Raw genomic sequence first — 24,414 nt, forward strand, 5'->3', positions numbered from 1 at the left:
GGTCTAGTGAAGTCATTCACACAAAAAAACAGTGAAATGAGGCCCTCAGCAGCCACCTTAACAACTAGAGAGCAACTTCACAGAATTCTGAGCATCTCATCTCTCATATTAACTGCTTCTGTACATTTCCTTAACTGCAGCTTCTCTGCTTCAGAAATACTACCATGATATTCAGGAAAAAAAAAAAAAAAAAGTTTTATAGCTTTTCTTGCCTGCCCTGCCCAGTTCAGCGCCATCGTTCATCTAGCTCTCCTGCACTTTTCACTCAAGTCTCCAGTCACGCAGACTGAGAGACGACACAGAAGGCTGAGCTTCACTCAGCCACATCCCCTGTCATGATTCTTATTGATCTGCTGAGTTTGATATAGAAGGTCACTCAACTCTTGAGCAGAGTCTCTGGTGCTTCTCAGGCTTTGTGTTCCTGACACATGTCAGGTCTCCTGAGAAATGCAGCTCTTCCTGACTCTCTCCCAACTGGACCGCCTCAGAAGTTCCACTTTTAGGCCCTTGTCTCTGCCTTACTTTCATGTTACTTATCTTCTAATGCTAATACTGACCTTTCACAGTTATTTCTCTGCTTTCCACATCGCGATTCTCAGATATTGGTTTCTGCTCCTTCGTCGCCCTCTTTTGACCTCAATATCTGAGCCCAGCCACTCTCCCCACTCCCGCCTTCCACCAAAGATCAAAAGGGTCAATCAAGACTTTTCCTCCTCCTTCTGCCAACATTCGCAGATTTGTATGATGTGTCCTTTCTACACAAAACACCTTGTCCACCTTGGTCTAGTCTGTGTCTTGGTGATGTAGCCTTATTAACACAAACAGCCCCCCCTTATCGGCTAATGTGTCTTACCCTCTTGCTTTTCTGCTGCTCAGTTCCATAACCGGTTCCCAGATGTTCCTTAATTCCCTTCCAATGCATTGCTTCAATTCCACAATATATTCCCACTATGTTTTTGTTAATTTCTCATAATTTGTTCCATTTGTTCAGTGCACAGTGATGTGTCACCAAGTTCACTGAGTGAATAATTTTAGAGAACCATTAGCGAAAAGCCATGACTGTCTTATGCAGTTGCATATCCTATGGATATACTTAATTGGCACTAACTGAAAGATGTTATTTGTCCAGTATAACCAGGCTATCTTTCACATCCATTCTGCAAGGTCAAAATCTCTCAAACTGCAGTACAGACCTTTAAGCAACATGGTCCTCAATCACTATGGACAACAGCCCTCACAATCTTGTACTTAAATCATTTGTACTTACATTTTTCACTAGCACCATTTTTTGTACATTTGCACAAATATCAGATCCTGAAAACCTTATATATCCCCACCTAAGAATTGTAAAAAAATAGCATTATGAAATTATTCAAAACCTCAGTTACCAGATGATTTTACAATATCAAAAAAGTACTATCAAAAACAAGTAAAACAAAATTAATGTACGCAGAATCTGAATTAGGCCTACTGTGCAGGGAGAATGTAAATGAGGAAATTAGCTCATTTAACACCTACTAAATGTACCTGTCACTCATACTCACTGCCACACAAATCGCATCACTTATTTTTGGCAGTTCACCACCTTCTAGGCGGCTGGTTTTATTTTTCAAAATCTTAATAAAACTGGATGTAGGGTCTTTCACAAATATTAGAAAAACAACTCGGACAGCAGCAGCTCTCATCTTAACATTTCGTGAAAGGATTTCTGCTAAAAAAAAAAAACCTGCAAACTTCTTTACATTTTCATTATTTTGTGGGAAACAGCTCTTGGGTTAGTCACCAGAATTACTCTGCGTACATTCATGGGCCATTTCTAATGAATTTCTCCATCTTCAAAGCACATGTAACATGCTGTTCAGGATCGGAGGGTAGAACAGGAGCCTATTTCAAGCGACAAAAGGCATGAGGCTGGTGTATACCCTTGGCAGTATACACGTAATTTACTAAAAAAACATAATATTAATAAGAAAAATGTCTTGTCCACTCCAACCCCCTTGTCTCCAACTAGGCTGCCTTGCCATAGTCTGGCATACATGCTAAAGAAGAATGTCAGCTGTCAATCAAGCATGTGCCTATGAATAGCAATGGACATGCCCCATCAACCCTGAGAAACAGGAGAAAAGATCTCCTTTGGTCTATTAAACAGCAGCCACTAGTCAGTTCTCAGGTCAAGCGGCAGTGTCAATAAAAGCCATGTGATTGTAAATGGTGCCCCCTGGCGGCTAAAACGGATAACAGAGAAAAAACAGCCCGTTTAACAGACGTAAACCACCCTCCCATCTTAAAACTTACGATGACCAATGGGAAAAGCTGAAGTCACATTCTTGTCATAAATCATTTTATTTATGAAAAAGCATATTTGTAAGACAATATACAGTGTAACAGACCATATGCAACAATCAAACCAATTTCATCGTTTCTACACAATTCTAACCTTTCAAAGAAGCCGTTTAAAATAAAGGAAACAATGCAGACTAATAGAATGGTAGTTCATTTCTAAAACTAATATTTCTGTGTATTCTGTTGTCCCGATTAAAAAATATATATACAAATCACCTAAAAGACAAAAATGTACAGAATTTGCTGGGGTACCACCACCCACCATGAATGGGGTAGAAATGTTTTTTGAAAACTTAAAAATTAAAGAATTTTAAATGTGGATTAGTAAGAAAGTACAAGAGGTGTAAGAGCTGCTATTTTTGGTGATAACTATCCCATACTAAAACACACGTATGTAATTATATAACGACTCAGAGAAGTAAATTTGCAGTGTTAACATGTCATTATTTGTGTCTGAGGTTTAGAAAAGAACAGGGTACTAAACCATCAAGCTGAAGTGAAAGACCAATTCAGCTTTAAAAGAAACAATGATTTACAAATTACTTGAAAATGTAAATGCCAGCGCAGATTAACCACACAATGCCCACATACCACTAAAAGTGCCGTCCTTGCCGACACAAATGAGGGGGAGTGAAATACACAACAATCAATCTGTAGTGTTTTGTAAGATACCAAGAGCTTATAGTCTTAGGATCTCTGTAGAATTAGTGGAATGTCAGAAGGCTATAGCAGCCTTAGAGTACATGGCCTCCACCATATACTTTAAGTTATAAATACAACAAAAATTGTTATAGTTACTATAAACCATAATGGTCAATGAGGTGCACTGTTAATAAGTTTCATATTAGGAATTGTTACAGTACAATTTAAAACTGTGACATAAAATATTCATATATGATCCACGTCTGTGAAGCCTTATGAATTTGCAATGCGATTCTCAAGTCACCAGGAGAGCAGGGCACGTGCTTTATGACGGTCCTTACCAGGAAATGACCTTAACTTCAACTGTGAGCAAAGGATTGGTTTTCTGCTGCAGTAATAGACCCAGAAATAAGAAAAAGAAATGTCCCCACTATTTGTTGTTTGGTGAGATAAATATTTAATTCCCATTTTCTTATGTGTCTGAAACTTCAATTTGCATAGCAAAATGAAGACCCTGACAAGACACAGGCAATGTGTTCATATGTTGGGACGGCGATTCCACCAGAGGGACTAAAATTGGTGCCACTCTGGAATATTAATAACAAGCAATGAAGCATGAAAGGCAACAGAAACAATGTAGACCTGCCTCAACATTTTTGAAAATGAGGTAGAAAAAAATGCATCTTCAGCGATATACATTTTTCCATCTGTTTTCCTCTTAATTTTTTGCTATATGGAATAAAAAAAAGCATATGGGCCTAACCAATTCCATTTTAAGCTTTCTGTGGGTATTTAAAGGTGTATATTTACTGACAATTAGAGGACCTGACATATAACTCAAGAGGAAAGAGTTGTATTGTCATCAATATCCTAAGGGGGGGGGGTAATGATTAAAACAGGGGATACCTCCCAAATTAGCTTGTGATTGTACCCCCAGCTAAAGATATTGAACAGTAAAATGAAAAAGAAAAAAAAACACTGACAAAATAATCCACCAATGGGGGGTGGGAGACTGTATCCATCAGCATCACTGTAAAGCATTCAGTGGTTTTTAACTACATCCCTACATTTTTGTAGGTTTCAAAGACGGCAATCAGCGAAGAGGGGGGTGACAATGCTTGCTTATGTCGGCTATGGCTTATTCACTGGGGGCTTCGGGTGGGGATGCTGTAAAGCGCTTTGGGACGATGTAATGTTGTGATAATGTGCTATACAAAAATAAATTTGTTAAGTTAGACAAAACGGCACTGGTACCAATTCTATGGTCACATGAGACGAATTCTAAGGAAAGCAGGCAAACAACCAGATTTCTATTCCCTAGGTCAAGGGGTACTGTGCTGAAAGGGAATTTTTATTTTGTGGAATGTGTATGAAAACAGGGAAGCATAGTTATGGTACATAATTATACATTCATAACAGACGAGAACGGAAAAGCCATTCTCCTGCTTTGAGCTTCCTCCCTGCAGAATGCGCAACATCTTGTGAGGAAATCAAAAGACAGACGGGGTCAATGGGCCTTCTCAAAGAGGAAACCATCCGTGGGCTGATTCAAGGACACCTCTGCGAGTCATGTAAACAAAACACAAAATTACAGAATAAAAAGTATTTTAAATTACTATCTCTCATGTCTAATAGGAGCTCTGTCACAATTATATACACAATCTACTGCCATGGGGTGTACTCATAAAAATAAAAATGAAATCCAGACAGGAATGGGCTCCAGACAGTCAGTGGCTTTGCATAAGTGTTAATGCTACAACATTTAAGCCCAAATTCCATCCACAGTTGGAAAGTTATCATCAGGATCCTTCCTACCCCCCCCCCCAATTCTCATTTACAAATTTAATATAAACCACTTTACCAAAGGGGGAGGAGTTATTGGCCTAAAGGTACTGGGCTATCCTCTTAAATGGGGAGGCCACTCAAAGAGATTGCGGGGTCCCAGCAAGCTGGTATACTGCATATGAAGTAACACGAGGACTGAACATAGACTGCTGACTGTGACAGGCGAAATGTTGCCATGGTTACTGGTCCTATGGATGGCCTCATATTATGAAGCATTGGATAAAACTCTAGGAGGTTAGGAGGATGAGGCCTCATTACCCATCCTCCATGTAGTGTGAAAGGAGGACCAAGGCGTTTAACGGGAAGCACAAGCATAGACATCCTGTTACATTCTTTAAAAAAGGCCAGTGGCTCTAGTGACTCGGTTAACTTTCGGTCGTTGAAACCTTAAACGAGATCAAAGATTCCATTAAAAATTAAAAAAGGTGGCCAGAATGTAATCTTTCTAAGCAGCGATGGCACGTCGAATGGTGCCTGGCTTGTCAGTCGGCCCCCGAAGCTGGACCAGAACAGGGCACTTGTGCTTGCAGAAAATAGGCCACGTTCGGGCAGCCATTACGGCAGAGCTCTTACCAAATCTGCCCGAAATTACAGGTTGTCACGGCAGTTCCCATTCAAAGGGTGTCACTGAGAGTGAGACCCTTGCAAAGTGCTGCAACTCCTTAAAAAGGGATAAACAGTAATTACTAGTTCTAGTCTTCGACCAAAAAAGGAATAAAAATACTAATTTATATATATCTTGAAGTCCACCTTCATTCTGTGACGGTTCATTTTGTTTCAAACTATTTCCCAGCAGCACTAAGAACCGCTGCTATTCACGGTTATAGGAGAGATGCCTGAAATTCTGAGCAGCACATCACTTGCTGACTGGTCCATGGTTCATATCTTTAAGGGTTATTCAGCCTCAGGTCCATTCAGAAGAATGCAGCCTTTCTGAGCTTTTTAATCTTCCGGAGAGCTGACAGACATGGGGTTCGGTCCAAATAAAAAAAAAAACAAAAAAACTGAACAGATATTGATGGGGGGTGATCTCAGAAGGTTGGATCTGACGACATCGCGAAGATGGTTCAGTCCGTGGCTGGATGCAAAAGTCCGCGGAATGCAAGACGGTGGCTTCACCTCTAAAGCTGCTGTGTGCTGTTGCTCAACTCTTTATAAAATATTAAAGGATATCACAAGACACCAAAAAACCACAACGTCCACTCCCCACCTCAGCAGAACATCATATTACAATGGTATGAGCTTCTCCCAGGGTGAGGGTTCTGCGATGCCGTGACTAAATCATTTGACGAAGCACCGAAACAGAGGAGGGCTAACCAAAGCAGAAGCCAACAACCTCTACAATCAGCTAACATCAGTCCATCAATAGACGCTCCCATTGTCCAAGACCCCTTGCTGGTGCCGTTCCATGCTTCAGTCCAGGTTTGTGTCACCTGACAGGGGCCCGGCTGGGTGTGCAGGTGGCTCTCCTTGTTAGCTCAACGTCACCAATTAGCTTTTACCGCTCTGACGTCACTGACCAGGTTTTGAGCCAAGCAGATTCCAAATATCTACACAGAAAAACACACAAGACTCCAAGGCATCAGAGATCCAAATCCCATTTCCGTTTGCACCAATCATACTTCCATGAAGAACCAATGCCCTTCCCTCACATTTTTTTAATAAACTGAATACATTTCCGAAAGAAAGATTTCTCCTCTTTAAATCACATTCACTGACCAAAAATAATCCAAGATTAAAATACAGCTGCAAACCAGTAGATGGCAGCCTTTGCCAAGGAAAACAATTATGAGCCACGTCAAAAGAAGGAACAAGGTATAAACAACTTAACAGGGGCTGCAGGAGTCCAGGTGGCTGCCGGACGCAGAGCCTCACCTGTAATAGTGCAATTCCGACAAAAATCCCAGCCACAACGATCAGATTGTCCTGAAGCCACTTCTCAAACTGACCCACACAGCCCTTGGTGTAAATATATCTCTGCTGGTCAAGTTCCTGTAAAAGAAAAAAAAAATAATGAATAGGCAAGAGACAAATATACACACATGGCTCATTAAAGGTGATGCAATCTGCAGGGAAAGCAGCAATACTGTCCCTCTTAAAATAAAAAATCACAGCGAGAATCAGCATTCCCTGTAATTGGTTCACTATCTCTTTAAATACAAAATGTCCTCCCTCCTGGAACCTGGGAGTTACTGTTATGGACACGGAAAGAAAAAAGGCCACACTAGAGAAACAGCCATCACAGGGGCTGGCTTTATTATGGTCACAGCTGACGCCATGGAGGTGCCGGTTCAATAAGGAGGCTGACCCCAACAGCAGTGCTGGAGTGAAGGGGGGGAGGGTGGCTCCGGTGGCACACCCCCCCCTCTGGAAGCCCCTTTTGTTTGCGTGGAACCGCACCAAGGGAATCTTTCAGCTCCCTCAGATAAGAAACAACAGAGAGGACCATTACTATTGAAATCCCAGTTTCTCGCCAGCCGGTTCAGCGGAAGGGCGTGGGAGCAGATTTTAAGCCCCACCCCCAAGCCGGGTGACCCCACCCAAGCGATCTTTCCCCTGGAAACAACTACATCCTTCTAATTAAAAGGAGAAAAAAACACCTGCTTGAAGCTGAACTAAAACTTCTAGGTATGGATTAATAAGCAGAGAGTCGGCCACCACTTGTGGCCCGCCTACTCGGCAATAACACTCCAGGACGCCCCCGCCCCCACAAAACACGAGCCAATCATTGTCATTTCATGTTAAAATTCACATTTACAGCTTGATAATATAAAGAACCACAGTCGTAATTATGCTACAGGCTTGCAGAGTCATGTTAAGAAAACCCACACGGATCCAAGTTAACAAGCCAGTGCTTGTCGATAGGCTAACGCTGCGCACAGGAAGCGAAGCGCTGCTGGCTTATTGGACTCCATGCTGTTCAGTTTTACACTCTCTCCGTCTCTCTCGCCACACCCACAGCCCTGGTTAAAACCAGCTGAAACGGCAATTACAGACCGTCTCTCCCAGGCTTAAAACAGCAACCTAATCACTACCACTGGAAATAAACCCAGTGCATCTGAGCTGGGATCAAAAAGAAGGGAAAGCTGAGCATTCTCTCCGCGCTGAACGCCCAATAAGACACAGCTACACAACAGCAACATCAGCAGTGAGAAGCCTAAATACGCAAGGTGCATGTGCTCATGGTTCCCATCATACACGTATGTAACATCTTAACCTTTGCCGTCGAAATATTCTTTAAAACTCTTCTTGGTCTGCATCATGTCGATAAATACAGGCATTTTTGAATGAAATATCAAACATGAAAAACCACTGCATTTATAATTGGCTTTTATTTACTAATAATTGCCGATTGTGTGACTCATCACAAAGGCGGCAACTGACCCCCTGAAGGCGGACGTCGTAGCCACACTGCGTGTTAAGAACATCCTCCTAAAACAAAATTGGGAAGAAAAATCACACTTAGGGAAAGCAAACCCATAATGAGGAAGACGACGACAAGTCTAGATGAAGACAGACCGCTCCCCCCACCATCAGCTCACCGCCGGGTCCTTGACGCAGCAGGAGAAGGGGACTCCACATCGCTCCCTGCTGGGGTTCAGCTCTGTGCAGTTGAAGTACATGTTGAGGTTCCAGTCGTTGGGGCCGTGTGCACCACAACATGACCACTAAGCATTGTGGGTATTCAAAGGACAAAAACAGTTACATTAAATAAATGGATTTGCATTACCTTGGCAATAAAGTGCAAGCAAAGCAAAACCAAAGCCATTATCTCTTAACTTTTGAAAATATTATATATACCAAATGTTTTCTAGGCCAATTTTAGGGCCTAAAATGTGACACTAATCTCAGAAGTCTGCTAGCTAGACAGTAAGGAATACTGTAGAAACAGGATTGAACAAAAAGGAAAAATCCCTATAAACACTGTAAAATTAGGTCACCTCCAAAGATGAATAGGAAATTTTAAATCACAAAAGCAAAACTGACATTTCCTCGGGGGGGTAACAGCTTTTGTCTTCCTGTTTTTAATGGAACAATCATTGTCTGTTTTGACACAAAACAAAGGTTGGCTCTCCAAGCGGAACATGCGACGTGTGGATCTTTGCAAATTATACATTAATCCTGTGATTCAAACCACTGCTCTGCATGTGAAAGTCTTGTTAACCATGAGTACATGTCATTAGATTAAGACTCTTCAACATAGTGGAAAAACAAAACGTATCCCAAGAGCAAAAAAGAAAGCAGAACACATTTTTAAGGACAAAGGAGATGTGGAAATCTATGTCTGCAATGTGACAATCGTTAGAAAAACATTTCTGGAAAAACATTACAAGTACAGCCGAGCTTTTCCTTCACATTGGCCAAGTTAAGGTGTAGATAATCCCTTGAGTGTATATAAATAAAACTTATTGTGTGTGAAGAAGCTGCAGGAACAAGCTTGCAGGAAAGTTTGTTTAGCAAGTGTCTATGAAGATTTTTCAAAATGGTTAAATTCTGGAACTGACAATCTGCACATTTCATTTGACAGTACTTTTCATTTGCATATTAAAAAATAAAAATAAAATAAGAAATTAACTGACTTGCTCCCCAGTCAAGGAGTCGCCCAATATAATAAGCACTAATGAACATTTTAGTATCCCTTTATTGTTGTATGACAGGCTTTAATTGATGCATCACTAACACTGCAAAATTAAAAGCGGCAAGCTTCGTCTTGTTACATACCCAAAGTAGAGACTACCTCTGTGGACCACGTGTAACAATAATGTCAAAACCCATGGTGAAAACCTTACCAAAAAGCTGAAGATAAACTCAATTTCAGCTCAATGTGTCCAGCCATGCAGAGAACTGTGGCAGAGCTACAAAACCTAATTGTCAACTCACATATTCTTGGGCGAAGTCTATGAGGTTCTGGAGGTCAATATCATCACGATACGCTTTGACGTTGTTGTTAATGAAAAAATTAAGCTGTTCTTTAATCCAGTCCTTGAAAACAAATGCTAGGATCCCAGCAGTCAGCTCCAGGAAAAAAATAAGCCCTAAAAATACAGAAAACTGGAGAGATAAAGGAGGTTCTGCATTATACATTATGTACATTTTAAAAGGCAGCCCAGCACAATAAAAACCATGACATTACAGACCAATACAAGGACAACAGAGACCACAGAACTAGCTACAGTTTAGCCCTGTTAAATACCATAGTATAATGTTTATTATGCAAATTACTTATTACTTAAGTATGCAACAATAAAAGTGACTATTCCAGAGCTTTGGTAAATACTATTTTCTTATTGGTCCAGAATTGTCACATGGGTTTTGATTAATTTCGCACAGGTAGTTTAAGCAGCCTAATATATTCTATATTAATGTGTTTCAATGCTATTAAACATGCTAATATAAAAACCGGTGTGACTTTTTACTCATGACTAAAAAAAAGTTTTCCTTAGTTTTCAAAACGCAAGCGCCGATTTGTTGACGGTTTCTGTGGTAGCTTAACATATTTGTCGCTTCCAGTAAGTAGCCTGACAAGACGATCTATCCTTATAGGGACTATATTTATAGGGAGTATATTGGAACATTACAAAAATGCTAATTGAAATAATTTTCATCTGAAAGAACAAACTAGTCATGGTTAATTTATTATTTTTGCTCATTAGTAAGAAATACCGGTAAGTAAAATTTATTTATAGAGCACATTTGAAGACAACAAACAAACAAACAAAATGTAATCGCAAAGCATAAACTACACACAAGTATTACAGTTAAAGAACAACAGGAATGAAAATGATAGAAAATAGCTAAAAGAAGAAAAATGCATTACATCTAGCCGTGAGAAGAGTAAGAGATTAACTATGATGAGGTGTGCAGTTACACAAAGCAGAGGGCCATATTACACCAAGCAGTCATCGATTATTTTGCATAACCACACACCTCATCGTGGTTTATCCCTGACTTACAAAATATTGCAACTCCCTCACGGAGCACTTAAATGAAAGAAAGATTTCACATAAAGAGCTAAGCTAAAGCCAGAAGCTTTCTCCTTAATAATGAATGAATTTGCATTGATCTGCAGATTAACATCGGAAGGAGGTTCACTTTCCCTTGGTTTGATTAGTAAGACATTTACGGTAAATACTTTTTACAATAATGGCAACGTCAAACACTCTGGTCATCAAGATTTTTCTGGCCCAAGCCATTTATTCCCATGAAAGCCCAGTGCACAGAAGCCCTGAATTAATCAATGGATAATTGAGAAAAAGGCCTTCATTGTACAAGACTGGACTGGAGTTACTCAAGAATCATCAAGAGGAAAAAGGCCACATTTACGCAGCTTTGGAGCACTGAAGAGGTCACATACACAGCAACATGCGGGGGAAAGGGCAGCTGATTAGAGAGGTTTTTTTTTTTGGAAGGAGAAACTTCATATCAAGATTGAGAAAGCTTACATTCAAAAATTAGAGGCTGCACGATAAAGGAGGGAATCATAGCTAAATCCATGATAAACTATAAATTGTTTTTTTCCTAATGAGCAGATTCTTTCTGCTCATTAGGAAAAAAACAATTTATAGTTTATCATGGATTTAGCTATGTTTTTCTTAAACATCTCAGTGAAAATTACGTTGCACATAAGGCTTGATGTCGGAAAACGCAACACTGAAATTGGGTAACAATTTTCAAATTAAATTATCACCAAGTATAAACGCATATCTAAAAAACTGGGTCTAATTCTCCAAACCCGAAGATCTTTGCTACACGGGAAGAAACGGGTAAATATAGAAAGGGAGACGACAAACAATCCAAACAACCCCCCCAGAGAATCAAACCACCCATCATACACGCTGGCATAAGAAAAAAATTTTAACTCACAAATTTCAGCAGGACTGTGTTTTCTCTCAGGGCGCCGATGCACCCAGCAAAGCCCAGAATGAACATCACCGCCCCCACCACAATGAACAGCCACACAGGATCAAACCCCCCCATGTCCGTTATGGATGAAATGTTTGACAACACTCCCTGCGAAAGAGGACAAATTAAATAAACATCACATTCTAAGTGTCAGCCGAGGAAGATTTGAAGAGTAAAATCTTATTTTTCACTTCAAGATTAGACGTTAGAATTTTTTTCTTTTAATATATATATTTGTGAAGCAACTAGCATTAATATCATAATAGGAATATTAAACTGCATTAAACCTAAACTGAAGCTCAGTCGAGCCCGAGTATGACTTCACGAAGAATGATGTGGCCGACCTTTGTGTTTCAAAGGTCAAAAAAAGGTCACAGGCACATTCTCAATGTAAAAATGTCAGGCTCTTAACTGGAGACATGAATAACTCACCTGACAAATCAGATTATAGTAGCATAAAGACAACACGATAATCACATGAAAATGGACAGGGCCATACGAGTCCTGGGGTGACTTCCATTTTCAGTATTTAAACCTTTATTCCAGGGTTATTCAAATCACGGTCCTCGAGGGCCGAGCACTGCTGGTCCTCCAGCCTTCCTTTACCTGTCAGTCAGGTGTGAAGCCTCTGACCAATCAGAATCAGTAATTATTAAACTAACTACCTGGGAGAACTGAAAACAAGGCCTGGATTTGGAATCGAGGTCCAGACTTGAAGAACCCTGCTTTATTCCATTAAGATGTTAACACTCAAAATTTGACAATAAGAACACAAATCATAAGACAGGCAAATATTTTGAAGCCGTTTTTAAGCATCTCTGCTTTTCTCATCCACAATCCATTCGTTTTTTGGCAGGCTTATACACAAGGAGACCTAATAATTTCCTCAGTGGGCAATAAGGAGTCATTAAGAACTGCGGTAAATTGCTTCCTGTCTCCTTGCCATATCTCTTCTATGACTGGCACCAAACGCTCTCATCCCCGTATCTCCCGTAAATAAGTCTGCGTGTTGCTATGGCTGCCGGCTAAACAATGATCGTCGGCATCCGTAGCATGGCACGTCATGTTTTTAATTTCTCGGCTGTGTACTTGCCTTTTCTGCCCATGCCCAGAGTCCGATGCCCAAGAATGCAGCTCCAAGCAACTGGAAAACAGAAAAACAAAACAAAAGACACAGATTAAGTCAGTCAGCAAAACAGGGCAGGGTACTGAAATGTGCTGCCAGACAATATGGAACACATCACCCACCCACCCAATTCTCAAGCCACCTTACCCAAGAGAAAACAGGTTGCCGACATAGTGGATCCCGCCCCCAAAAGACTCAAGAAGCCGCAGGAAATGCTTTAACGCCAAGATGTTGCGATTTATTTTTGCGTTGGCTTTATGTACGACATTGGCAGTCTTAAGGACCCACAGCAATCTGACAGCTTGATTACAAGTGATCTGTTTTAACGGTCTATTTCACAGTTGGGTTTAAGAGACTGCATTCTGATGAAGTCAGTCACTGTTACGCTGCCTCTAATCTGCACACGCAAAACTTGCACCTGGTGGACAAATTTTCACGTAACGGCATCTGATCAAAGCACAAGCAAGGGCTGCTGAGAAAACCATCCTTCCACTTTGGGAATTACACGTCGTGGATTTTGCGTGTGAAAATCATGGACCGCTACTGAAGGATTTAAAGGACGTCTCTCTTACAATGGAGTTTCTGAGAATATTGCGTGAATGTTCACGAGTTAAATTTAATATCAGGCTGAGAGCAGTCAGGCCCAACTCCACATTATAGAATTAAGTATGAGCCCGCAGGCACCAGAAGTGCCTACAACAGGCACTGAGAAAGAGTGCTTTAAACAACAGGGGAACAGCTACACGTTTCACAAGAACTCGGACAAACAACAACATTGATGCTTAAATGCACAGGATGCATTTTGAGACATGAAACTGGCCTGGTTTTTAAATGAAGAACAATCATTCCACATCTGTCTTCTGGGAAGCCACATCCTGCCCCCCCGAGGAGGTTATCTGTCCTCTAAAGTTTCATCACCTATTAGGAAGAGCATTTAAACTTGGCCCAAGGGCCATTCCAAAGTACTGGGACCAATAAATATTATTTAACAAAACAATACACATTTGTGTTTTCCAGTGAAGCAACATTTTCCTTAAAGTTCTAATACATTTTTGCGATAAATTGCATTACTAATGGCATTTAGCTTTCCGTTATCTACAATACGTACAAAAATGAAACTTAAATTTATCTGTGGGCTGATTATATTAAAAGTTCTCTCACTACCAGAGCTTTTGGCTTAGATTTTATTCTGAAAAGAGTAACCAATGAAAATGCGCACATGCAGCAAATTATCTATGGTGCACTTTTAAGAGGCTATTTAAATGCAAATGTCAAACTGGCTCCAACTGCTATTTTATCCTCCTTTATCCAGGAAAAAACAGTTGTCCACACCTTCACATCTAGGGAAAATAGTTTCAATGATCTATATTTTAAAATTGAACTACCACCTGGACAAGATGCGATCAGCCCCTTGCCACGTTCTCCAGTCTGTCTTTGGAAACACCAAAATGTTAGCTGCAAGAAGTCAGAGCTAAATGCTCGAGATACACCGGACAAAACAGAAGGACTCCCACCTGTGAATGACAGGCATCACTGCAGAAACTGGGGAATTGCAGGACTTCAGTATTCAATGGAGTGTATGGGGACCAAAGTGACCCAAGGTGAAGAGTCATCACTGTTCTTTTAGCGTTCAAGGTACAACAGGCACGCTTGTTGGCTTCCCTTCCTGATACTGCGATTAAAGCCTCACATGCGAACCATTCACACATCACGCCAAACTTGCAGCATTATTGACAGGGGCAGTGGGGTTGAATTACAGGTTGCCATGGGGACCCGTCTAATCAGCTCCTAGACTCCCTGTGTTACCCGCCAGGCAAACATGGCACCAGCGAGAACTAACAGCTAAGTTTTATGGCTTTACGCGGTACGGGGCCCCCTGTCAGGTGTTCGATGTTATCGACCCATCTGGGACGTTCAGACACTAATCTCCATCTCCCCGTCTGCTCCTGCTGCTACTCAAGCACCCAGCGCTTAGAACACCTCCCTTACCAACACCAAGCCTATCGACGTACACGTGTGCTGGACAGGAGCAGGTGACAGAGATGGGGCCCACAGTTGGAGCTTTTCCACTGCCAGCAAGAACAGAGCAGTGCCGTCAACTTACGGCTTTCCACTGTAAATTATCTGTACCCGAGTTGACGTGGCCTGAAAATGAAACCAAGCGGAGCTAGCTGTGTCACCATCATCTGACGTGTCGAAATGCAGGGAGATAGCTGCGTTCTGTGCATGGATCATCTGAAGGAAAAAGTGCATATTGTATAAATTATTCATTATTATTACTATCACACATCACAATGTACTGATGCATTCCTGGTAACTGTAGCCAAAACGAATTCAATCAGGCTAAAGAGGTACGACGTACATTCCGACCTGCCTAAGCATAGGCACATGATGGGGGCACTGTGTGGACAGTGGGACCAGTACCACACCTGGAAACCAGTGCCACATCCCAGTACAGCATTACCACAACAATGCCCATGTTGGGCAGCACCTCCTTAAATAATGTTCTACAGTGGTGCCTGCGGTTCACAAGCATAACCCGTTCCAGGAAAGTGGTCGTGAACCAATTTGTACACAGACCAAGGCAATTTTTCCCCATAAGAAAGCACTGAAATTTGATTCATTCGTTCACAAGCCTACCATGTAATAATTTTTGTTAAATAATTTTCTGGTTTTTATAGTACCTCGGACCGAGGCATCACGGGAGCAGAGAGACATGGAGACTTGCTTGCCGGGGAAATCACGCTCTTTATTAACAGTCCTTAACCATTGTGGTGTTGTTGTTAATGTTAATAGTTGCGTTTCCCTACTGTCGCACGTGTGTTTGCCCATGTCTTGTGTATATCCGATCCGATCGGTTCCTCGTGTGTATTTAGCGTGTGTAAATCTTCCACCGTGTGTGCATCTTGCAGTTTGGTGTCTGACAACCTTGTGTGTAGTATTTCGGTTCGGTGCTTGTTGGGTGCCTGTTGTGGTTCGTCTATTTACAGTTGCATGCTGGGACATGCTGGGACATGCGCACCACCGGTGCTACATTAGTATAAAAAAAAGGAGTCTGGTCGGGGAATCTGTTCGTCGACCAAATTTTGCATGTGAACAAATGTATTTTTTTCCACAAAATTTTTGGTCAAAACCAAATTGTTCGTAGACCACAGCGTTCATGAACTGCAGGCACCACTGTACATATTAAATCAGTATGCCCCAATAACCCTCTGATTCTTTTATACAATATTAGCATTTATTTGCATAAATGAAGCAGTTTTTAAAACAACAAATGCAATTTTATAACATTTATTTAATATGATATTGTAATTAAGTACTTCAGGAACACAATTAAATTTTCCTGTGATATAACAGCATATAAGCTATATTTTTCCATTTTAAAACCTAGTTTTCTTTTATACAGACATAATCCCCAGGCTGTTTTTCACAGTCCCGCAGAGGACTTTGGAAAAAGGCTAAACACATGAATGTAATTTAACAGCCCACCCCTCAAGCGGTTTGTATGTTGATCCATAAGCTTTTTGTGGAGAGGGTGGGGGAGGGCATTTCACACATCACATGCAACAAAGGGGCCACACTGCAGGGTGGGGGGACAGGCACAATCGAAATACAGAGCTCAACTGCAGACCACAGCAGTGACATGAATGTGATCCAGCAGAGTGAAGCTGCACCACAAACATCTATGCCAATTTCTCTCTCTCTCTCTCTCTCTCTCTCTCACACACACACACACACACACACACACACCTGCACTCATCTTTGTGGGGACCGTCCATTCACTTCTACAGGAAAAACCATAATCCCAACGATGACAACCTTAACCCCTACCCAGCCCTAACCCTAACCATAAGAAACCAAACAAAACACAAGACGTTGGGCATTTTTAGTTTTTTGATTGCAGTCACAGACTTTTATAAATTTGAATTTCCTCATGTGAGGATAGAAAAAAATGGTCCCCACACATGGATATTTGGCCCCCACAATGTAATGTATGTCCTCACACACACACACACACACACACACAGCATCACTTAGTCTACAGCCTTACTGCATGTAAAAAGAAGGGCACCTTTTATAAATTCGCACTGCTCTAAATCAGAACCTAAAAAAAAAATCCTTCAGGCACTGCAGGTCAAAAACGAAGGACAAAATCTAAATGCGTAAAATGCAGATAATATTCACTGTGGGGGGCCCAGCTGGTCACCTGCGTGTGATTCCAGGAGGCGCGGACAGCAAACGCTGGCAGCTGCGGCCGGTCCCCTGCGCTCAGGGACAGAGGGCAGTCCCAGGACGCGAGACGCAGGCCAAACAGTGACGGCGGCAATTAACCAGACGTGCAAACGGGTCTGGCCTGGCGGTGGCAGGCCTTTTGTCCAGCGCCTCAGAGCACAGGCGCGTGCGTGACACCATGACCACACAGAGCTGAGCACAATAAAGGCAGCATTGAAGGCAGCATTGAAGGCAGCGAGGCTCACGCCTCTGGCAGTGCATGGGAACCCAGGACTGCGATGCTGACACGCTCCGCTTTAACCCTGCTGCTTTCACGCACACAAGGAGGGAAACAAACGCGATGCATCCCCCCCACATCCCATTATTTCGGGAAGAAGAAAAAAAAGTCAGTAACCAGTAAAACCACTTACGCAAAGTAAGCTAAGAAAAAATAAAGAGAGAGAAAGTGCATCAGTGAACCATTTGCCTATTCTGCTTTATATCAAATGCAGTTCTGAAAGTCTAAAAGCAGACTTCACTCCTATGAGTATAATAAAGTTTCAGAGTGCTGACCACAGCGAGGAATCGATGAGCAAAAAACTGTTCACACTTTGCTTAATGTTATTCTAATATTTGCTTAATATTTTAGTTCTGAACTTTCCAAAAAAAAAAACAAAAAACAAAAAGGAAAAAGAAAAAAAAAGACGAAAGAAATCAAAGCAAAGAAAAGATGAGGAAGCCCTTGATGTCCATTGCGGTTTCAGCCGAGATCTATGTGGAAAAGGTGGGGAATCGGAACTGTGAGTACAAAGGAAAGGAAGAAAAGGAGCCAAGCCTCCCATCCCAGCCCTTCACAGGCAATTCATTCCTTAACAGCAACAGCACAAATCAAATCACAGACATGTTATGTTCGGCAGACATCATGCCGATCGTTCTGGAATTTGATACAAATGTTGCTGGGGGCCACAGTTGGGGGGGGGGGGGGGGGTGCATCTTAAAAAAAACATAAAAGAGGAAAGGAAGGACCACAATGGAGAAACACTCACACTACGGAAAGGGGAGAGCTCAGCTACCTCCCTAACAACATGTCGATGTTTGGGGACTTACAGAGGCGGCGTATGGGGCACGTGTGTGTGTGTGTGGGGGGGAGGGGGTAACCCACCAGCAGGCAGGCTGACATCTTCCTCACGGTTAGCCTGAGAGTGGCCAAGCGTGTCCCACGTTCGTAACAATCGCCGCACTCAAATCAGGGAATGGAAGCCCCTCAAACATCGAATGGGTGGCCCTCTTTCCTTGCTTTGAGAAGATAAATGTCTGTGTACAGAAACCAGAGGCACTTGGGGTCTTAGAGGGAGCTGAGGAGTAAACGACGGCAGCCACCTTGCACTCATGGTGTCGGCCGGCCCTTTGTCCCTGGGCGCCAACACAAAAGGTGACGGAGACAATAGCCTCCCTTATACCAATGTGTCCCGTTCCTGCATGCTGCCAAGATCGCTTCATCATAGCTTAATGGGTTCCTCAAGTCCGAGGCCAAAATACGACTTCCTCCATGTGACTCATTCATTTCAAACGAACAAACGCATATTTACAGAACAAAACGACATGGATGGAAAAAGCATAATTGGATCCATGCTTGTCAGATACAGGAAGGACAAAAGGAAAACCTTTGCGAGCACCGAGTCCAGAGAAGCTGCTCACCAGGTTTTCGACGGAGATGCTGGCAAACAAGGTGTCTGGATTGATGAGCATTGATGAGCTCCTCCAGGATTTATGTAGGTTTAAAGCTAGTGCAGCTCCTGAAATCTGTTACAAGTCAAGGCTTCAGTTTTACTGTCAAACAGTAAGTCCCACTGAAGATAGAACAAATGAACATCGCATAATAAAATACAACAACACAAATACTGTTTTTTAGTGTAAAAACTTAAGCAAAAACATAATTATACAGGCCCTACATGTAAAATATTGCGCCACAAGTTCAACCTAAATTCCAACTTCACTGAGAAAGTTGACTGGTTTTCCTTCCACACCCTTCCGTGTGTATTCTGGTACCGACTTCCTGTATAAAACGGCTGTCACCCTGATAAGAAAGGCTGATCTCTTCCAACCAGTTTCAGATAGTTCCCTGTCTGTTACAGCTGCTAAATGGGGAGGGGTGCGAGAGTCATGGAGCGCACAAACACCTTGTTACTACATTACTGCACAACACACTGCTACAATGACATGAGTAAAGTACATGGATCCGTTTTGTTGTTTTTTTTTGGGGGGTGGCAGGATCAATACAACTGTTGAATTTTCAGTTGAACCTAATGTTAATGGTATATAAAGTGGAATGGCATTAAATCACTAGATAATCAGATCGTTTTGTTCAATTTTGCTCGGTCACACTCTAGATGAACAAACATGGAACTCCTACTAAGGAAGACTTTAGTAAGCATTAGATTATATGTTACCTTTCATTCCCTACATATTATTGTAATATGTAGCGTAACAGATCATTATCTGCTGTGTGAATCTCCAGCAAAGCGGCAAAACAAACACTGAATTTGACATAGTAGAAAAAAAGAAAAGTTTTCTGCAAAATTATCCTTAATAATCCAGCATAATTTGTGTAAGCATTGTAATGGGGGGATTAATGGTAAGGATTCAAAGCTCATCCCATCTAGCAAGGTCCACATGGGACCAAGACTAGCTGTATAAACCTCAGACTCCCTCCACGCCCACAATCTTTCATTCCCTGGACTGTACGCTCTTTTTCAGCACACAAAAGTCTTTGTACAGAAAGACAAAGGCGTGGCTTTCTTCGGGAATGAAATACGGCGACTTATTGTCTTCACCACAGAAGGGAATCAATGCGAGTAACGCTGGGCTCCATTTTTCCCACGTCACACAAGGAAATCACTGGCATGGTAACAAATCCACTATTGTCACAATGAGTTTGGATAATATGGAGTATATCTCTACTTATCTCTACTTAGAAGACAAACAACACTAACCAAAGAAACCATCTGGAACCTTAAAATGCAACATAAGCTTGAAAAGCGAGAGCTCTCTGCTCAAGACAGACAGCACCTTAAAACGTACATTTCGTGTCACCACTGAAAAGAGTCTAAACCAGGAACAACCTAATCATCATAAAATGGTCAGATTCCAAGTACAGCTTTTTCGGGGTGGGGGGGGGGGGGGATGGGGGGTAAAGTCTAAATTCCATCCAACCTATGAAAATTCAGCAAACAAGAGGTCCTTGTTCTTTCCCTTTAAAAAGGTGCTCGTCTGGAACCCACAGTTATTACTTTACTCAGGCTAATCCTCATTTCATGTCCTATGAACAACACTGATCCACTGACTGGAAATAATTCAGTCATAATACATTGAACAATCTGTCCAAGGTGCCCACTGTCAGTCATACTAAATGCAGCAAGAGCAAAAAAATCTATTCATAATACTATGATTTCAGGTGCCATGCATGTCACACGATATTTTACAACCCCTGACTTATTAGGGAAAGAACAGATGCTACAAACAGAAATGTGTGGGCAGATTCGCAAATGCATGAGATACAAACACAAGCATACTGAGCCGGCATAAATACACGGGACAATATGTGCACATACTGCAACAAAACCCAGATAGATCACATTCTGCATTCTGACTGTGCATGAGAGTGTAAGAAAGAGCGAAAGAGGGAGACAGAGAGAGAAAGAGAAAAGTAGAGAGATAGAGGGAGGGAGAGAGAGAACATGTGGGAAACTGAGAGATAAGACATTATCTCCTGTCATTGACTTAAAATAGAGTAACTAGATATCCATGACAACCTAAAACATCTGTCTCTCCCTCTGTCTCTCCCTCACACACACACACACACACACACACACGTTATACACGTATACTATAACTTTTTCACAACCCCAATAATCTTTATAACATCATTTGTCTAACCCCTGTTTCACTCCTAATACAATTAAAATATTAGCATATTCACTCGAGACTATACAGTATACTTCAATTCTTTTTTTTTTCTTAGCTCATTAAAATTTTCTCATCCACATTTTTTTTAAAACAAATTACTAAACTACAAGTTTAATCTGGGACTGTGATCATACTCTAAGCACAGAGAGGTATGCATCAGGAAAGTTCAGGTCCGTACATGCCCGTTTCTTGAAAGCTTTGCTGGGATCCATTTGCCAATCAGCTTAAAGTACAGTCAACTTTTGTATCAATAACTTGTATCAGTAAAGGCGGCAAGGAAGCTTGATAAGACTATTAATAATAAAACATAAATTATGTAAAATTCCCAATGATCTTCACCGGGATAAGTGATAAGACTAGCTAACAGAAAAATAAATGTTGCTTACAGGTAAGGCATTAGGTGGATCCAGAGATACCAAGCTACACTTGTAGGTATGTTTTTCCTTTAACTGGGAATTTTATTTATGTATTTACTTACTTGCTTTACCTCACTGGCTAGCAGATACAGTGCAAATGATTATACAGCTGACACTAAGCTGCACCACCAACAGAGTACCTCCCATAGAATAAACTGGTAGAAGTTACTAGAAAATACTCATTAATTATTTTACAGCTTGTGAAAAAAAAACATTACCTTTTACCAAGCTCAACTGGGTTTCATTTAACTTAACACCATACTTTCACTATAATAATGTGATGAGCTACAGCTTGGTAGCACAAATCCAGTAATCCCAGCTAGCGGGACCACTGGTCCGGCCACGTAACCAAACAAAGAGTAAACTTTGCCACATGAGCCATCTCAGGCTGCGGCACTGGAAAGGTTACAGAGGGACAGCATAGATAAGAACCAGTTTTAATCGATTTATAAATCATTACAAGTATTTCAAAATTCACACAGAGGCTATTCGAGAGACAATGCTTAAAAAAAAAGACAAAACCACTACAGACCCCTGTATTTAAAGTGCAAGTGTGTGATTGTTTAGAACATCGTATATACATATGTAAACATCAGCCGTGCATCCAGCACACATTTAGATGTTGTAGAAAGGAGGATTCCCGGTAGGATTTGTCAGCAGTAGCGTTCTCTGTTTGCTGGGTGTGGGGGGCACCATCCCACCTGTGCACAGCCAGCTAAACAGAAGGAGACCATGGGACACAAAATGGGAACCATCAGCCTGACAATTCATTAGGCGGAAAAATTAATACCATACAGGTGGTGCTCAGTGTGTGTGTGTGTTTCCATGAACCAAAAAACGAAATTATATGTCCAGAACTAGGCCTGAACTGTCGCATTGCAACAGGCAGATCTCAAATATAATACCTCCACACTTCACATTGCTATAAAAGCATTTCAAAGCCAAATCTAAATATATTCAAGTCAGCCGAATAGTTAAAAAGGTTGATGAAATGAACATTACCACTGTAAAGAAGAAAATCAGTACATTAATCATATGTTTAAAACTCTGCTCCACCAGTGATAAAATTTATTTTTTTTAAATTTATATTTTAGAGCCAATGTTTCAAAGTAGAATGAAAGCTAGTTTTTTTTTAGCTTAAGTGACACTGATAATCAAGAACAGCATAAACTTTCTTAGGTCAACTAACGGTGCAACTCAATTTAAGGCAATACAAGCAGCCCTGAACTGACATCTAACATAAGCAGATGTACTTAAATGTCCAAAGCATTGTGAATAACCATTATACACAGCAATTACTTTTCTTTCCCCATGTCTCTTAAATTAGAAATATATAATGAAAGGAAGACAAAGTAGAAAAGCAGGGTAAGGTTTAAGTTTACTAAATGTTCGGCGGTGTTTCACGGCGAGCAGCACGGGGAGGTTAAGAGGCCCACAGGCGGCCGAAGCCACACCACAGCCCGGCAAAGCAGCTCCGCGACGGGGACGCACATCGGCCCCGCATTTTATGACAGTTTAAGACGGGGCTGCATTTTAATGTCGCCTCCTATCCAAAGAGGAGCCCCAGGAGTAAATGTAAGCCTTCGCCACAGGGCGCTGCCAGGCGGCCCGAACACAATCTGCGGGAAGTTCAGTGAGACAACAGCCTGCATTTCCACAGAAACGAGGCGACAGCGGATTAATTAGCATCGATGCTGCGGATTAAACACCAGGCCACAAATGGCCGAGCCTCCAAACTTTCCAAGTTACGGTTACAGACACCATAAAAAAAAACAAACATGCCGAGCCGTAAGAGTGTAACGTGAGAGCCGCGCAGACGGACGGGGCGCTACAGTGTAACGTTACCCGGGACCCACCGCTAAGGTGCCGGAGTCCCGCCGCTGACAGACTCCCACCGAACTAAAAAGACTCACAAAGGCGCAAAGTGACACGGCGAAGGCTGCAGCGGCTGCACCCCACTTACCCAAAATATTATGTTGAACCCGAATAAGAAATATTTAACACAGCAGCTGACTTCGGCTCCTTTGAAGTGATGTTTCCTGCTCATCCTTCCCCACCTACCGCTAGCTGCACAGCTAGGCAGGGCGACTAACTGGTTAGCGACTGACTACCCTCGATCACAACAGCCTGGGTTAACGTTAGCTGGTCGGCTAACAATAGCCCATACGCGCCGGGGTTACTGGCTAGTCATCGGTGCGTGAAATGCATCTGCAGCCCGATTAGCTGGATAACTAGCTAGTACGATGTTCTAGCTGGCCCGCCGCGGCGATCGGGGCGAAGGCGACAGCGAGATGCCGCATTCGGAGCGCTGGTCCTCCAGATAGCATCGAATCTGCAGGCCTCCAGTAAATATTTAGCTGTTTTTTTTTGTTGCTTGATTTCAATCGAGGATTGACGACAACCCCGCTGTCATGGGAGAAAGAAAAGGGAAGACTGGAGTGTGTGAGCCATGCAGAGAGCAGGCGGCGCAAATGACAGGGACCTCTAGCGGCGCCCCACGGCCGGCCTTCTGCGTGAGCCTGCGGCGGCGCGGCGCCTTCATGGCGGTCCAAGCAGGAGGAAGGGCTTTCTGCTATGTCTTCGATTCAATCCAATTCCCACCTACACCTAAATAACCACGGTACTCTATCTAATGTCAAAGTTAATGTAGGCTGAGTAAGTTATATTACGTGTATTAGTAAAATAAATCCATCCTTGTTCCAACCACTTATTTAGTACAGGGTCATGGGGTAATTATGAAATTATGTTGTACGATATTAATTTCTTCATATTTATTTTTATTTCAAAGCGTACACATCCAATGCAGGATCACAAAGTGTTTAGTCCATCACAGGACATAGAGGACAGGAGACAATACAGCAAGCCATCACTGGGCACACTACAAGCAATGTATAGACACTAATCCACCTAAACATGTCTTTAAAGATAGAGGAAACCCACACAGATAAAACCCAAGCTCCA

General features: G+C 41.9%; 1 protein-coding gene across 1 annotated transcript; it reads right to left on the bottom strand.

Annotated features, from left to right (window-relative positions):
- Positions 1-2,324: 2,324 nt before the first annotated feature.
- Positions 2,325-24,002, bottom strand: tspan17 (tetraspanin 17). Its single transcript, XM_023819556.2, has 8 exons — positions 23,417-24,002; positions 12,827-12,877; positions 11,695-11,841; positions 9,712-9,882; positions 8,373-8,498; positions 8,215-8,262; positions 6,706-6,822; positions 2,325-6,380 (listed from the first exon to the last, which is right to left on the bottom strand). The coding sequence occupies exons 1-8, from the start codon at positions 23,498-23,500 to the stop codon at positions 6,315-6,317; spliced, it is 810 nt and encodes a 269-aa protein (XP_023675324.1). The 5' UTR covers positions 23,501-24,002; the 3' UTR covers positions 2,325-6,314.
- Positions 24,003-24,414: the final 412 nt, after the last annotated feature.

Source organism: Paramormyrops kingsleyae, chromosome 10, assembly GCF_048594095.1.
Source record: "Paramormyrops kingsleyae isolate MSU_618 chromosome 10, PKINGS_0.4, whole genome shotgun sequence".
Classification (NCBI taxonomy): domain Eukaryota; kingdom Metazoa; phylum Chordata; class Actinopteri; order Osteoglossiformes; family Mormyridae; genus Paramormyrops; species Paramormyrops kingsleyae.

What these genes read in the sequence shown, in the direction of transcription:
- tspan17 (XM_023819556.2), bottom strand. Translation starts at nt 23,500, where the DNA reads ATGAGCAGGAAACATCACTTCAAAGGAGCCGAAGTCAGCTGCTGTGTT. An exon ending in TCTGGGCATGGGCAGAAAAG is followed by an intron (nt 11,842 to 12,826) that starts GCAAGTACACAG and finishes CCTCTTTCGCAG; the next exon opens with GGAGTGTTGTCAAACATTTC. An exon ending in ACGACGTCCGCCTTCAGGGG is followed by an intron (nt 6,823 to 8,214) that starts GTCAGTTGCCGC and finishes TTTCTTTTACAG; the next exon opens with GAACTTGACCAGCAGAGATA.